The 15,443-nt window shown below is 38.0% G+C and overlaps 1 protein-coding gene across 2 annotated transcripts in view; it reads right to left on the bottom strand.

Moving 5' to 3' along the window:
* LOC124257247 (AF4/FMR2 family member 4-like) overlaps positions 1 to 15,443 on the bottom strand; it is a 118,074-nt gene that overhangs the window by 59,397 nt on the left and 43,234 nt on the right. For both annotated transcript variants that reach the window (XM_046691260.1, XM_046691261.1), the window contains exons 6-7: positions 9,513 to 9,546; positions 3,338 to 3,395 (exon numbers count right to left, since the gene is read on the bottom strand). In XM_046691260.1, the coding sequence (XP_046547216.1) occupies positions 3,338 to 3,395; positions 9,513 to 9,546 (92 nt within the window). The remainder of the gene's footprint in view (positions 1 to 3,337; positions 3,396 to 9,512; positions 9,547 to 15,443) is intronic.

Here is a 15,443-nt window from a genome sequence, read left to right as displayed (position 1 = left end):
TAGAACTTCTTTTGTAATAGCCACAAAAAGAATACTTCATGGATGACTCCAGACAAGACTTCTGAGTTTAGGTGGTAGAGATGGAAGGTTCAGGAGGATCAGGCAATAGGAAATGATGAGAACAGTATGTTTGGCTTTTCTCAAAAGCGAAAATGGTAGAAAATTATTAATTGGCTTTTCTCAAAAGCGAAAATGGTAGAAAATTATTAATGAAATCCTGATCCAGTTGTTTCCCTTGCTGACAACCAGGACAGAGAAATGGAAGGAGATATGGTTCCATACAGAGATGGTTGACCCAAGGGATCGGTAACATCTGCGGAACAACCACCTCTTCCACAGGTGGCTGAAGGACTGGATATATAATGACAGTCAGGAATTGGTGAGTCTACAGCAAGCGAATTGAAGCAACTCCAGACATCATCACCTAGTGCATATGTAGAGTATATCACTGTCTACATGTGACCCCTTGAAAATCAATGATAATTTATGTACAATCACCAATACATGACTTTCCAACACTTGTTAACATATGATTAAAAATTTCAATTATAAATGGGAACTGACTTCATTTTAACAGGTAATATCATGTGATCAGAGATTATGAAAATGTATGTAATTTGCTTCTTGCTTAAATGTTTTCTACTAGGTACTGTATTATAATACAACAATATATGTAGATGTATATTTAAACAAACAATGGCAAAGCAGTGGTGATTTAAATGAAATATAATGCAAAATTTACTGCTATATGACATTCTACCAGAACATTTACTTTGGGCTCTCCATGCTGTTCTTTTTTCACTGCGTCAGCTGGCTGGGCAATTGTGATCGAGGCAAAGCTCATTTTTTTTTAAAAATTTGATTTGCTGAAAATATACACTACAAACAAGGAATCCATACACAATGTAAGTTCATAAACCAAAATAGTTCTTGGAAAAGGAGGAATTGTTGTACTGTCAAACAACAACAGTGACGACTATTCACATCACCAGTGGAACGTGAAATTGATACAGCTAAAAACCTGTGACATTTTCTACCCTCAGCATAAGGTGCCCCCCATTCAAACCCTCTTAACTTCGTCAAAGAACCTATTAAATTTCAGCGTCCAGTCTAAATGACTTAATATAGGGTCATCCATAGTGATGAAATGGACATATGCAAGACATCACGTAGGTGGGGTACTAACTCAGAACTAATCCTAAGGTAAACTAATCCACTTCAGCTTCCACTGCTGAGAAAAAATTATCAAGTTTCTTTTAAACTCTGTAAACTGAAATTCTAAACTATTTTACAAAAGGGCGCAACTTTTATGCTATGACCACTCCAGCATTGCATTGATGTTGACAGTAAAACACACTTGAAAGAAGTGAAAACTTCCTGGTTGCACATGTGCACAGGTTTAGGAAAGCAGATACTTTCATCATTTGAATTTGATTATTTGTTATAACTGACAGTGAAGAGAACTTCTGAAATTTAAACAATTAAACAAGCTAAAAATTAAACAATTTACACCATCAAACAAAGAACCTGTTTTGCTGAAACCTAATTCAAATTGATTAAACTTGATAACTTTAATAGCATACAGAAAGTAATCCTTCTGAAGTAGGACTGGAACCTTGCCAATAAAATGGTTATTGGTTTTATCCATGGAAACTTTAATAGCAGATTCAAAAGATACACAGTCAATGAAACTAAGATCACCAAATTAACTATATGATAACTAACTTCATGATATTACTGAATATGTCCTACTGGTTAGGTATTGTTCAGCTGTATTGTGAAAAGTTGAACATGATCAACAATGTTAATAATTATTAGACTGACTGACTGACTGACTGAGTTTGGGTTTACGCTGCTTTTAGCAATATTCCAGCAACATCATGGCGAGGGGACACCAGAAATGGGCTTCACACATTGTACCCATGTGGGGATTCGAACCCGGGTCTTCAGCATGACTAATAATTATTAGAATACTACCTCCAACACTTGACTGCCTCTTTTTCCTGAAACACAATGCTGACCCAATCCACCGCTTGAATTGAATACAAACTTTTAAACTCCAAGGATTTCTTGTCTTTCTTTTTTCTGGTCCACACATGCTATCTGTGAGAGTTTTCTCCTTAGCAGAAGCATGGGGAAAACCTCACACTCTGGGATACCTGGAGGATGGATGGGTGGGCCTAAACCTTAAGTGTTAGAGGCAGTATTCTAAGTATCATTACCATTGTTTATAATGTTCAAATCCTTATGAATATGTCCCTCAAACACTTGATTGCCTAATCCCACATAAAGCATGTGTATCTCCACACAAGCACAAAAGACAGTGGCTAAGTCACAGATTATACAAATAATTGGTTGTAGTGACACCACTTAATACTTCTTGCAGCTGAATATTCTAAAATTAGTGAACTTATGATGTCATTTCCAGTTAACAGTACATCTGATGATATCACTTCCGGTATATTATAGTTTTCACGATGAGAATAACAGAATTATATCCCTAAATAGATTCAATCCACTCTCAGCTCTAGATATTACACTTCAGCTATTCAGCAAGAAAACAACAAACAACATCCAAAGGGTAACTAACTGCAATGTGTGTCTGTCCAGATAGTTGTCTGATGGAGGCATGTCCAAACCAAGTAAAATCACCCAGTCGGGTGTAAAACCAATATTTCTGCATCCCTATTGAGCAACAAACCCCACAACACACCTTGATTTCTGAGATGATGAGTCAAGTACTGTATCACAAGGCTGACTGCCTTCATTTCCAGAATATTAATGTGATTTGTTTTCCAATTATTTTTTTAACTCAAATAACTACGACAATTAGTAGTTGCTACATTCTTATATGTTTGCTGTAACATTGTGTCATTATTCATTATGCATTAATACAAAAAAAACCCAGTAAAGCAATAACTTTCAAACCTGACAGGAGAACCACCAAAGCCTATACTGCCTTAATGCAAGCAATAGTGTGCAGTACTGTCCCAGTAGAACTACAGGCACACACAACACAACTGATCAAACTCATGGCTCATATGTCTATCTGAACCTACAATTTAACAAATACATTAAAAATCAGCAGAGTGGCATGCTGGTGTTTGTGTGTTTAGTGTAAGCTTTTAGAATAATACACATGCTACATGTTGGATCTTTCTGGCATCCATGACTTAAGTGGCTCAAAAGAACTATTTTGTCTCACTTGGTCCAACAAGCTGTTTAATTTATGCACATTTTGAAAGGATGAAATTCTATTCAAATTCTATTTCAAACATATTAGTTCTGGATCAGTAAGTAAACACCTACATTTACAACAATGATACAAATTACTTACTTTTCTGACATTCCAAGAGAGGATACTTGTGACTTTTCTTCCTCTTCTTCTGGTTTTGCTGGAAGGATACAGAAAAAGACAACCAATTAGAAGGAATCACTTTCCATGGAAACTGGAAGCGTAATTGGAAAAACAAAAGTCTGACATCAATTACCATGGACAAGGTAATTAATATCACCACCAACATCCAATAACAGTCAGCAGTATATACCATACAACCTGGATTTTAAAATAATATTTTTCACTCTTGGCCTGAATGTGACACAAAACATAAGAGTAATGGTAATAAGCGAAATTGTGAAAATTTGTTTCTAAATAATGGTGGGCTTTTTTGTGATCAAACAAGAGTCAGTTATTATTATTCTAATGCAAGAGAATCCTGTTTTGATCTTCGCTAGGTGGGATTGATGCTGGGAACACCTGAGCATGATGACACTAGCAGCTGGTTCTTTGGGAAACAATGTTTGTAACAGACTAACTCTAGCATGCCCAGCTTAAAAAAAGAATTCAACATCTCAGCAGAAGCATCACTTGAATTCACATGAATTTCAAACTAGTCTTCTTCCAAGAAATACTGGTTGTGTGATGTTTTACCATCAATACTTCTTCCCTAGTCCATGTGTCAAGTCCTACACAATGTCGACCGAAAATCACTCAAATGGGATCATCCTCATTTCAAACCTTGGAAGTCTACTATAGTCAATTTTGAGTGGTAAAAAGTGAGCGTTTCCTTATATATTCAAGAAAATTCCTCTTTTTTTTGTTCTTCAGGTAAAAAAATATGAAATTGCCTAAAACTAAAACTGCTTTGGGCTGAAGTCACTACTTAAAATTAATTTTCAGTTTTGGGATTCATAATTAACAAATGTTTACACCTAAATTCATAAAAAATCAGACAATGATAAAATACATCCAATGAAAACAACATATTAGTGCAAAATATTTGATAAAATCTAAAAAATACAGAGTGTAAATTGCAGACATTTGTAAAAATGCATCAATGTGAGGATAATTCACAGAATACAACTGAAAAGCACCAGACATATAAGCTTTCAATGATTAATCAGTACATGACATTCTGAACACATCATGCAAAGTAGACATAAATTCTTTTAATCTGTTCTTTTACATAATAGTCAGTTCCACACAACCTAATAATGAGTGAAGAGACTAATAAGATGAAGCCATACCTCATCTCTCGCCTATTAAAGTATACCTCAAATCAATACATTCATGTCAATATGATGCTGCTCAGTGTTTTCTTTTTCCGGTGTCTCACTCCCCTAACTCCCAATTTACCAGCTAATAGAACAATAATTCATAAATCTATGAGGACAATTCTGATAGTCAAGCATCAATTACCTACAGAGAAACAGGTTTTATCAATGGTGATTTGTGTAGCATTGCCACCAGGCTCTTACATTCATCAGCTCGGCATGTAATACTACATTACATAAATGATTATAAATAATCAATGATGAGGCAGAAAACGCTATCACAATGTCAGTGGAGCCGGACCAGGCTTTCTAATGCTATCATTATGGTTCAAGGGAACTGAGGTTGATGTAACGGTTAGCAAGAGTTATCTCCCTTTCACTTGATGACAACAGAGTGTTCGTAGATATCATTCCATTGATTAGGACCATTGCTATTGTGTGCTGAAAATATATATGCAGTTTAGTTGTTTGCACTGAAGATGTGTACAATTCAGTATTCACATTGCCAGCCTGAGTTTTCAGTTCAACATAGTTGTAAAGTATTGAATTTTCTACTCAATGCTGTAAAATTTAATTGTTGTCTAATTCCAGAAGTTAGTTTCACACATTGTACCCATGTGGGGAATCGAACCCAGGTCTGTGACAATTTAAGCCTTAATGAATAGTGTGAAAGGTTTAACCTTGAGAATAACACCAGTACTAAGATAAAACTCACATTACAATGTTATTTTATGTACTAACTTTTCATGTTCATGTTTCAAGTTGTGTATTTTCAGTGGTGACATGATGGATACTGGTAAGCAGATGTCAGACCTGAATTACAGTCACCAGTTTTGTTAATAATTAACATTTTATAGATATAAGTTTAACAAAATCTTTTAGTGAATATGATAGCTGACTAATTAAGCCATACCTTAAGCACATTTAATGAAGATACTCCATGACAGACAATCAATACGGAGACAACCGAGTTGTACACAGGTTCTGCCTGCTGGTATTCTTGTGGCGATATCGATGGCATTTTCACAGACATGAAACTCATCTGTAGTTAGATTTCTGAATCATGACTCTTAGAGAAAATTTTAACCAAAGATGCCATGCCAATATGTTTACACTATAGCCTGATATACAAGCAAATTAATGTAACAGATACCTTGAGTTAGCCTCAATAAGGTCAGGAAAGCTAATAACAAGTGAGTGATAAGCTTTGCTGGATTATAAATGTACAGTTATAATAGTCAAACTTAGCTACATTAGCTGTGTCAAAGAAACACTACATACAGGCTTAAAAATTATGCATACTAATGATTTTATATACAATCAACTTTACACCCATGGTTTTGATAAAATACCCAAAAGTAGTGTCATATTTTAGGAGAAGTAATATTGGTACTATAACACATGACACAATCACATGTAAGGCAATTTTTTCTTTTCATACCTCCAACATTAAAATTTAAGATGAAATAGGCCACTTATAAACTTTCTGGTACTGCTTTTATTTCACTAGTCATCAAAGGTGTTTCTTTCCTTATTCAATCTCTTGCCTCAAAGTCTCCTTAATCCAAGCATTCATAGATGCCCTGAGTATAAATACAATTCATTCGAAACATCTCCCCCCTCTCTCACAGTGTTGTACTCTAGCCACATAAACATGGATGCTTCAATAAATTTCACTACTGTAAACCAAACCCTGATCCATTTTTGTACTAAGCAGATAAAAAGCATTTATTGCTGGATTCAGCTTTCTGACATATTTATTGTGCATTTGGGTTACATAAAGAACATTTCATCTCCATCACACTAACATATGATAAAATCTCTTAATAGCTCCTGCCACAGTTAGTGGTCTCGTATCCATGGAAACAAGCATCAACATTTTTCAACAGTTGCAGCATAAGAGCACTTTTAGTCTTTTACGGGAGCCATTTTCTGGTCTATCACAACCAAACCATTGCACATTTGTTCCTATGGAACCATGATATTTTCATGTTATATAATGACTGCTGTCATGCTAGTCATAAATTTCTCTGGTTGTTGAATTACTGTCAAGAGTTTTTAAAGGACAAAACTCAATAAAACCCCTACATCCACAGAGAAAAAACATAATTGTGAAACAACGCTGATGAACATGGTAACAAAGAGAACTGACAGATCAGCAAAGAGAATAGATGGAAACTTGATGTGCAAAAGAATATGATACAGTGAAACATTATTAACTAAATATATCAAGTGATCTCCAGGTGAAACAGGGTTTTACATTGTGTTCATTAACACTTTAACACAATGACATATATGGATGTGCATGTGGCTATTTTTTACTTTAATTTGAGAAAAATTGTTAGTTCAAAAATGTTCTTTTCGAAAATATATTTTCTGTAATTTCAGAGGTATAGTAAGTTTAATGCAATAGTGTAAACTTAACAATTTGACTGTGTCTCTCAAATCTACTGAGTATCACACTGTGCGTCAGGACAATTGTTGCACTGGAAACATGAAAACTGCATGCCTATATTCAGCAAAGATGCATCAATTACCATTTGATTGTAAATCAGAACAAATGACATTCTGATTGACAGAATTACATACCTATCAGTGATTGAAAAATATCTTAATTTGACTGAGTTTTCTTTGAGATATTGTAGTTTGAAACTTACCATACTTACGAAAGTATGGCTCATTAAAAATAGCAGCAGTTTGGGGCTTCAGGGTAACATGCACAGGTTATGATCAAAAACATAACATTGGTGGTGTGACCATGCCCAAAATATTGCAACATGATCAACTACAAAATATACTATAGTTTGCACATGTTAATCCAAAATATGGGTTGGGAGAAGAAATTGACATCAAAATCAAACTGTATGTTTTGCACAGGAACTCATATTAAAAATACTGGCAATGAAAACTAGAGCTAGAAAATGACACATTTGGCAGAGAAAAATATCTAAAATGCTAAAATCTGTAAACTGCTGTAAACAACTTTTGGTTCATTTAAGGTGTAAATGGATCGGACACAATATCTGTGTGTTTGAATGTAAAAAAAATAGCTAACCAAAACACTTGAAATCAGGACTGGTGGATATTCATGTCATTTATCTTATCCTGCTATTTTATGTGACAAGACCCATGAGAATAAACTCAATGAAGACTGACTGACTGAGTTTGGTTTTACACCGCTTTTAGCAATATTCCAGCAACATCACGCCGGGCGACACCAGAAAAACTCAATGAAGAATTAGGACTGGTGAATATTCATAAGCCATTCATTATATCCTGCTATTTTTGAGACAAGACACATGAGAATAAACTCAGTGAACAAAAGACATGATGACATCGAATATATTATTATATTGCATCGAACATTTGCCAATATTCTATTTTAGAAATGGTTTATAATTTACCATCATGCTGATATCTAAAATTTAGCAAAGTATATGTTAATTATTAATATCGGTTAGCACAAATATAATGATAAATACAGGTTCAGTTATTCACTTTGGCCTCAACAATATGTTTGTATAATAATGTGTAAATTCATATCTAGTACTTATGTGCAAAACATTGATTCAACTGTCCCTTATTTTGCTTCAAATCAGATTCAACCTGCTTCATATGAAACTTAAATAAAATTATAACATGAAAGACTCTAAATTAACGAAGTCTGTAACAACATCTTAAGGGAATAAAGCCTTTCAAAAAGAGGGGTTAAACATTTTAACCATAAAGTTCAACTACTATGCAGGGGATTTTGTAGGTGATGCAAGGAATGAGATGATGTTATTTACAAACCTGTTGGTTGATTTAGCCCAGAAAACTGCCAACATATCGCCCGCCTGTTGTGTTGTGACATTTACAATCATTTATTTGCCCCACTACTGCTCTTCATAAACATCAGTCAAACCACTTAATTCATAGAGACAGAACATATGGTAAAAATCGATGAATATTATCATGCTATCATAAAGGAATCATCATACTATTTGATATAATTATTGTTCTGATACAGGCAGTAAGTGCTATCAGTTACATAACATAAATTGTTCAAATTGGATCTGCAGAAATACTATGTCACAGTGTCACTTCCAGGACTTTTGACTAAGGGCAATTTGAATTTTCACTTTGTTTTACTTTCAGCAAACACTATATTGTATAGCGTGTCTGTGTTCATCTGTCCATCCATCCATCTGCCTGTATGTCTGTCTGTCAAGGTCTGTTATGTGCTTGTAGGCGTCCATGTGCTCTGTCTCTCCTCAGTCATAACACAAAACAAGTTTCAGCCAGCAAGCCTTGCCTACGCAAGAATCTATATATAGAAATAATTCAAGATATCCCACATGTTAACCTGTAGGGGTCCTGTAACAATGTAATTTGCCAAGTAGGTCACTATCCAGAATACATACTGTTTTCAATGAAAAGATACATTTTCCATTTCCGCAAAACAACAAAAAAAGCAAACAGTTATGGATGTATGTGTATCAGGAACATACCGACTCATATCATCTAGCTTCCCATGCTGTTATTTGTCACTGCTCACAACAACTGAAAAGTCGGTCAGCCATCTCTGGCCAACCTGTTCGGCTTGCGTGCCTGCCTGTCAGTGAGCTATCATGTGATTGCATAATGTAAATAATTGTGTTTTCTATCATCATACTGCAGTGTTTGTCAGATAGTAAGTAACCTCTTTGGGTCACACAGCATCTGTCTGGATCAAGGACTTTATTAACATTCTCAATGGAATTGCAAAGAAATATTGAAAAGCATCACATTGTATGACTTGAGTGTTAATCACCTGTTTAAGTCATATGTTTAAGTTTTCTTTCAGGCTGGTAGAAAATATGTTTTGGGATAATTTTCTTCTGCATGGCAATTTTTGGCTTTACCACAAATGAAACAACCCTCTATGCACAACATAAAAATCACCCAAACACTTTTATAAATGTAAACATGCCACATACCTGTCCCAATGTCAGCTTTCGGAAGTGTGACATCCTGTAAAAAGAAAATAGAATCATATCTCTGAACATCGAACAAAAGGACAATTGTAATTTTATGAAAAAATTCATAGACCGAGTTATAAATTTCCTTATATTTTTTTGAGTGAGTTTAGTTTTAAGCCGCTTTAAGCAATATTTATACAAACCTGTAGAGGTTATGAATTCCTTGAAGAAAGTCCTCCTTGGGGTACATATAAGCATTAAAATGTCCATTTTAAATCCTACGCCAGTTGTAACTATATTTTTCAATAAAATTTTTACAAAACAAAAACTCGTTTTGTCTCCCAAATACACAGACTCCCAAACACCGAAGTCTCGGGAAAAGGGAAAAAACTGTTAGCGTACAAAAATCCCCTGAATAGCGAAAAGCGTAGTCGAACATGTGTTGGCTCACTATTACACTAACCTGCTCACGTGACATGCGGTTCGAAGAGAGGCATACCAAACAGTGACCCATGGGGGGTTCGTACCCAATTCCGTCGCAAGACGGGTTAATAGCATATGACTGGTTATAGCGTTCAAAACCTGCCCCCGCCCTCTCTTGCCTTTAGGTGAAGAGGACGTAAGGGACGTATGTACACCCAAACCCGACCCAACCCGAAAGGGTGATATGTAGTGATATGAACCATATCGACATTGAACACAGAACCGATACCAATGACCAGTTACAAACATGGTCAGGGTGGCAGGACACTCTCCACTGGAGAGAACCGAAAGACCGAACCGTGCACGATCCTTAGAATGCGTGTCAAGTCGGTAATGGCGAATGAAGGCGTTCTGCCGGCAGAGAGCGACAGAACCGATCTCTTCATTGAGCAGTGCTGCTGTGTATTGTCAACAAAGCGGCATCTGCCCTACCCAGCCTGCCTTCAACCCCTCGGTGGAAGGTAAACCTTAGCATTGTAACCGTACAATTACAGAAACATGCCAACGAGATAAAGTCCGCTTGCTAGCAGACTCCCCAGTCTTCCCGCCATCAAACAGAACACATGGGTACCCGTACGGATCCCTTTCATTCGTTCGTTATAGTCACTCCAACGGGTGAGCAATCGAAAGATCGGTAAGGGGTGGAAGTTCGATATGAGCAGTCACGTGGAAAGCAATATTGAACTGAGAGGGGTAGGTATCCGGGAGGCGAATACGGACATGATCAGTATAAAATACTGTCAGTGTCGGGTCAGTGGGTATCGCATGGATGTACCCGACCCTTCTACCAGAGCTCACCCCCACAAGTAAAGCCGTCTTCCACGTCAACAAGTGAAGTGAGAGAGACGATATACTTGAAAAGTCAGGGCCAGACAGCTAATTGAGAATAATTGGCAATTTCAAGGTGGGCTCGGTCGCGCCGAGGCGGTCGAACCCAGCTACGAAGCGCTGTACGAGAGGGTGTTGCCTAGGCAGAGCACCATCGAACGAGGTGTGAAGCGTGGAAATTACCATGGAGTACCCGGGAATGGTGGAGGTCATAAGGCTCTCAACCAAAACGAGGTTATAGTAACTCCAATATCCGAACTAAATCCGCAGAATAGGGATTCTGCACACCAGCGTGCCCCACCAATCAACACACTGAACAGGTGTGGAATCCCACCTCGAAGCCAGAATTGTGTCTGCAACGGCTGCAGGAATTCTGCGTGTCTGGGGGTTAGACCCGACAGAGGCCAAGCCACCCAGAGAATCCGAGGATTCGGGTGTGGCGCCCGGTTCAGAGTGAGAATGTCTGGCCGTAAAGGTCATTCGAATCCCGCCGTGCTGGATCGAATACCAACCTGACTGCTGTCAATTCCAGCACATTGACGTGCAGGTTGTGACTTTGTTGTGAAAAGACCGCAGGTCGCCCAGAACATGGACCCAACCCTGCAAGGATGTATCTGGCTGGATTGAGAGCGACGGTGTCTCCAGGGGGAGTCCCTTGGAGAGACGCCTGACCTCTGTCCATCTGACTGCGTGAGGCCAGCATGAAAACTGAGGTACGAGGTAGACGGCGAGAGTTACCTGCTCTTGGTTGTAGGGGGCTCCGGTGGGGCCCTGTAGGGGTGGTCTCAAAAGACAAATGAGTTTTTTGTTTTGTAAATATTTTATTGAAAAATATAGTTACAACTGTCGTAGGATTTTAAATGGACATTTTAATGCTTATATGTACCCCAAGGAGGACTTCTGAAAAAGAATCAAGCAATATCACCGTAGGGACACCAGAAATGGGCTTCACACATTGTACCCATGTGGGGAATCGAACCCAGGTCGAATGCTTTAACCATTAGGCTACTCCACCACCCCAAATATCATAATAAATATGGGTATCAAATGATACAAAAATAGTGCAATGGCACTGTAGCTAACCTGAAGTTGTAGCCAACAGTTTGAAATGTTATTGAAGACAAAGCTACTTCACAAAGGTTGCAGTCAGCATTGTCATTCAAATATTTGTTTTAAGGAGTATGAAGTATGGTCAAAGCGCCATGGTCATCATGGGAACAAGTATGTGAAGTATTAGCTTCTTCAGTCAACTGATTGTTGAGGAGAATTTTATGATAGTGATAGGTGGCTGATGCCGGACAAACAGGCCACGACACAAGCTCACTTTTCAGGGAGCTAGTAATGACTGAATAATCATTCAGCTGTTACAGCTAAATCAAATTTTTTATTTGAACCTAGATCTGGATTTAGGCCCAGATTTAATAGACAAAGAAGGTGATCCCATGTTGGCTTTCTTAGTTCCTGAGAATTCAGAAGATGAAGATACTTACGCTTCCTAGCCATAGAACGAATTTTCTCCATAATAAGCCAACTCTCATCTGACATAATAGACCTCTATCTGATAAAAGCACAGCAATCCTTGAAGAATGAGACACATAGAGAGTGGGGATCGACGTCCGCCATGAACTTCTGGCATAGGAGACATATGTTATGCGCCATATTAGTTTTAGTCAAAAAGGGCGGGTCCAAAAACAAGAAAATATACGTAAATACAATATCAAATAGTAATGCGATTGAACGTTATTATAGAATGCGATGTGACTGACCTATTTGTGAAGAAATGAAGACTTGATTGAAAAATAAATCTCACTGATTCTCTGCACGTCATACGTGTGGACCATACAGAAAAATTATGGAGGGTTCTAGGAGAACAATACAGTGACGTCAGGATCAAGGGAGATAACTCAGGGGTAGATTAGGTATACCACTAGGAATAGCCATGACTTAGTGTTAAAATTTCTTTTGATTTTCTGTATGTATTCTGTGTATCCACAGGAATAAGGCTACCATAATCCAGAGGGAATGTTTACGTTATAATTAAATTTTTTATTTGAACCTCTTGGAGAAATTCATCATTGGCTTCATTGGTCCAGTGGGTCAAAGTGAAAAGTCAAAGATCAAAATGAAAAATAAACAACTGAGCAAAGAAAAGTTATCACCAACTCTAAAAGGGAAGTATGTGAGCTTTATGATAATTATTTCACAAACAGAAGTCATTTTCCAATAATTTGACTCAAAATTCATTGTAATGCTGGTCGCAATTTATTAAGAAAGAGTCAAGGGGTCAAAATAAAATATGACACAAATCAGAATTCATTCAAATACTGCGTTGAGTGTCACATGAGACAGGAGTCGGGAAACACGTCATCAATAGCAAGTGTGACCATACTGGACATCCATACACGCCAACATGTGCCCACCTCACTGATGTCATCAGTCCATGACAGTCTGTTCAGTTCCTGTTGGTTCGCTGGAGGTGGTACAAGCTGTCTCAGCTGATAAACAAGATGATCCCAGAGATGTTCAATGGGGTTCATGTCTGGAGAATGCACTGGCCAAGGCAATATGTTGATGTTAACATTGTGAAGGTATTCTCAAACATTCCTGGCGGTGTGAGGGCACCCATTGTCATGCTGCAAAATGATTTCCTCAGATGATATCCGGTCTCCTTGTTTCTCTGGCAACAAACGCCACCCCATAACATGACGCCTCCTCCATTGAACAGATGAACTTCTTGAATGCAGTAAGGTGCAAGTCACTTTCCTCAACGTCCAAAAATCGAACTCTGCCCTCGTTTCTGAACCGACTGACCCGACTTGCATCTGTAAAGAGCACTCTCTCCCAGTCACGTCACTGCCACCGACATACAGTTCGTGGTGTAGATGAGTCGGGGCCATTCCACAGAAGGGGGTAGTAGGCTCATATACCAGCCATAGCAAGTTGTCGAAAGACTGCTGATGGGGTGCCCTAATGCTGTCGCCGCCATTGACGTTGCCACCATGAATCTGTTCGTAAGGTGGATCTGCCAGATGTAGCGGTCTTCAGCCGATGTCATCTTCCTGATCGACTCTTGATCTTCCCAATCTTGGGTCTGGCCTGTTTGCTGGTAGCAGTGTTTCAATTTAGTGGCCTAGCTGCAGTTGTAGGTTCTTGCAAGCTGACATTATGAAACCCCTATATTGGACATACCGATTGCCCCGTCTAGTTGTGCATCTTTGCACGTTCGAGGTGTATTTTTTGGCTACTGCATGCTTGCTCTGTCCAACATCAGTATTTATGCCACAATTACTGGCAAACAAGGATAATTTGGACCGGCGCAGAGAACGTCTATACGAGTATGGTAGAGCAGATGTAGGCTAGTGCATGTGCATTGCATTGACAATGAAATTTACTCTATGCCTTGCTTGTAAGACTCTCACGTCGGTGTAGCAAGTCACACTACACTTGATCGCAGACAACCTAGGGCCCCTTCGCTAACAATGGCAAGCGCCAGTGGGCAGCACTCATACATGCTAATACGGGTCAATTGTCGGGTTGGTGCTCAACTTATCCTTGTTTGCCAGTATGCACGTGCATTTGGACCAATGTCCCACAATAACCTTTTTCACGTTTTGAAAAAAGCATGATCAGTTCAAAGTTTTGAGACAGCTGCGTTGTTATTGGGACCATGTTGCGTTTTGTACATGTCAAAACACTTTGAAAGAAAAGGGTGAAGTAATAGCCATAAGTAGAGAAATCCCAAATGTCTATGCATCTGTAAAAATGAATATTCTTCATGCTATAACTGAAGTGCACAAAGCTTCAGAAATAAATAATGTAACAGAAGCTTTTGACTGCACAAGACCAATGTGAAAACACAGATCGAATTAATTTCATTATGCAGGATTGGTTAGTATTCCGTTTCCACATCAGTATTGTATCAAAAGTTTTCAGAAATTTCTTTATCATCCATGTTAACTGACCTTAAAACATAATCGGTCTACAAAGACAGTAAAGTAACCATACTAACTTGGAATGGCATTCATCTCACCTATTGATCCCCTCTGTCAGTGGACAGCCTGTCAATGACCTCACCAACTGTAAGTAGCTGACAATACTCTGACCCTGTTAGGTGTTTTCTATAGCAGTGTCATGACTGAGCAAATACTGACTTTGGCCAAAATTAGCTTTTGTACAGCCATTTCAAAGATTGCAGCCTGCATCAGACAAGCCTGTGATTGTTAATATCACAGCAAGAAACACAAGGTGTCACATTGTAACACTGGATTTCCATTCTAATCACTTCTTACTTCAATCATGTGGTATGTAGGGACAACACAACCCCAGGTTTCAAAAGATTACCAATTACATTTTGTTAAGCTGTATAACTTTGATGTGATAGCTCTGAGCATGAAGATCTGACGACACTTAAATAAGTCATGTCAGTTGAACTTATTTGTATGTTTTCAGTTGAGTTTTTCTTTTGCAATATTTTTCTAATAGAGGTGGTAAAAAAGCCAAATCATTTCAGAAAGATGTGATTGGTTCAAGAACCCATATTCCTTTATTTAGATTGCGCAACCAAAGTGCAGTATTAACCAGAGCAAAGACATTGTATAGAGGAGTCCTCAGTACTTCATGCAAAGAGTTATTGATATG

The sequence above is a fragment of the Haliotis rubra genome, unplaced genomic scaffold, assembly GCF_003918875.1.
Source record: "Haliotis rubra isolate DU_JTF1 unplaced genomic scaffold, ASM391887v1 Scf654, whole genome shotgun sequence".
Taxonomy (NCBI): domain Eukaryota; kingdom Metazoa; phylum Mollusca; class Gastropoda; order Lepetellida; family Haliotidae; genus Haliotis; species Haliotis rubra.
This window is presented reverse-complemented; position numbering and strand designations above follow the sequence as displayed.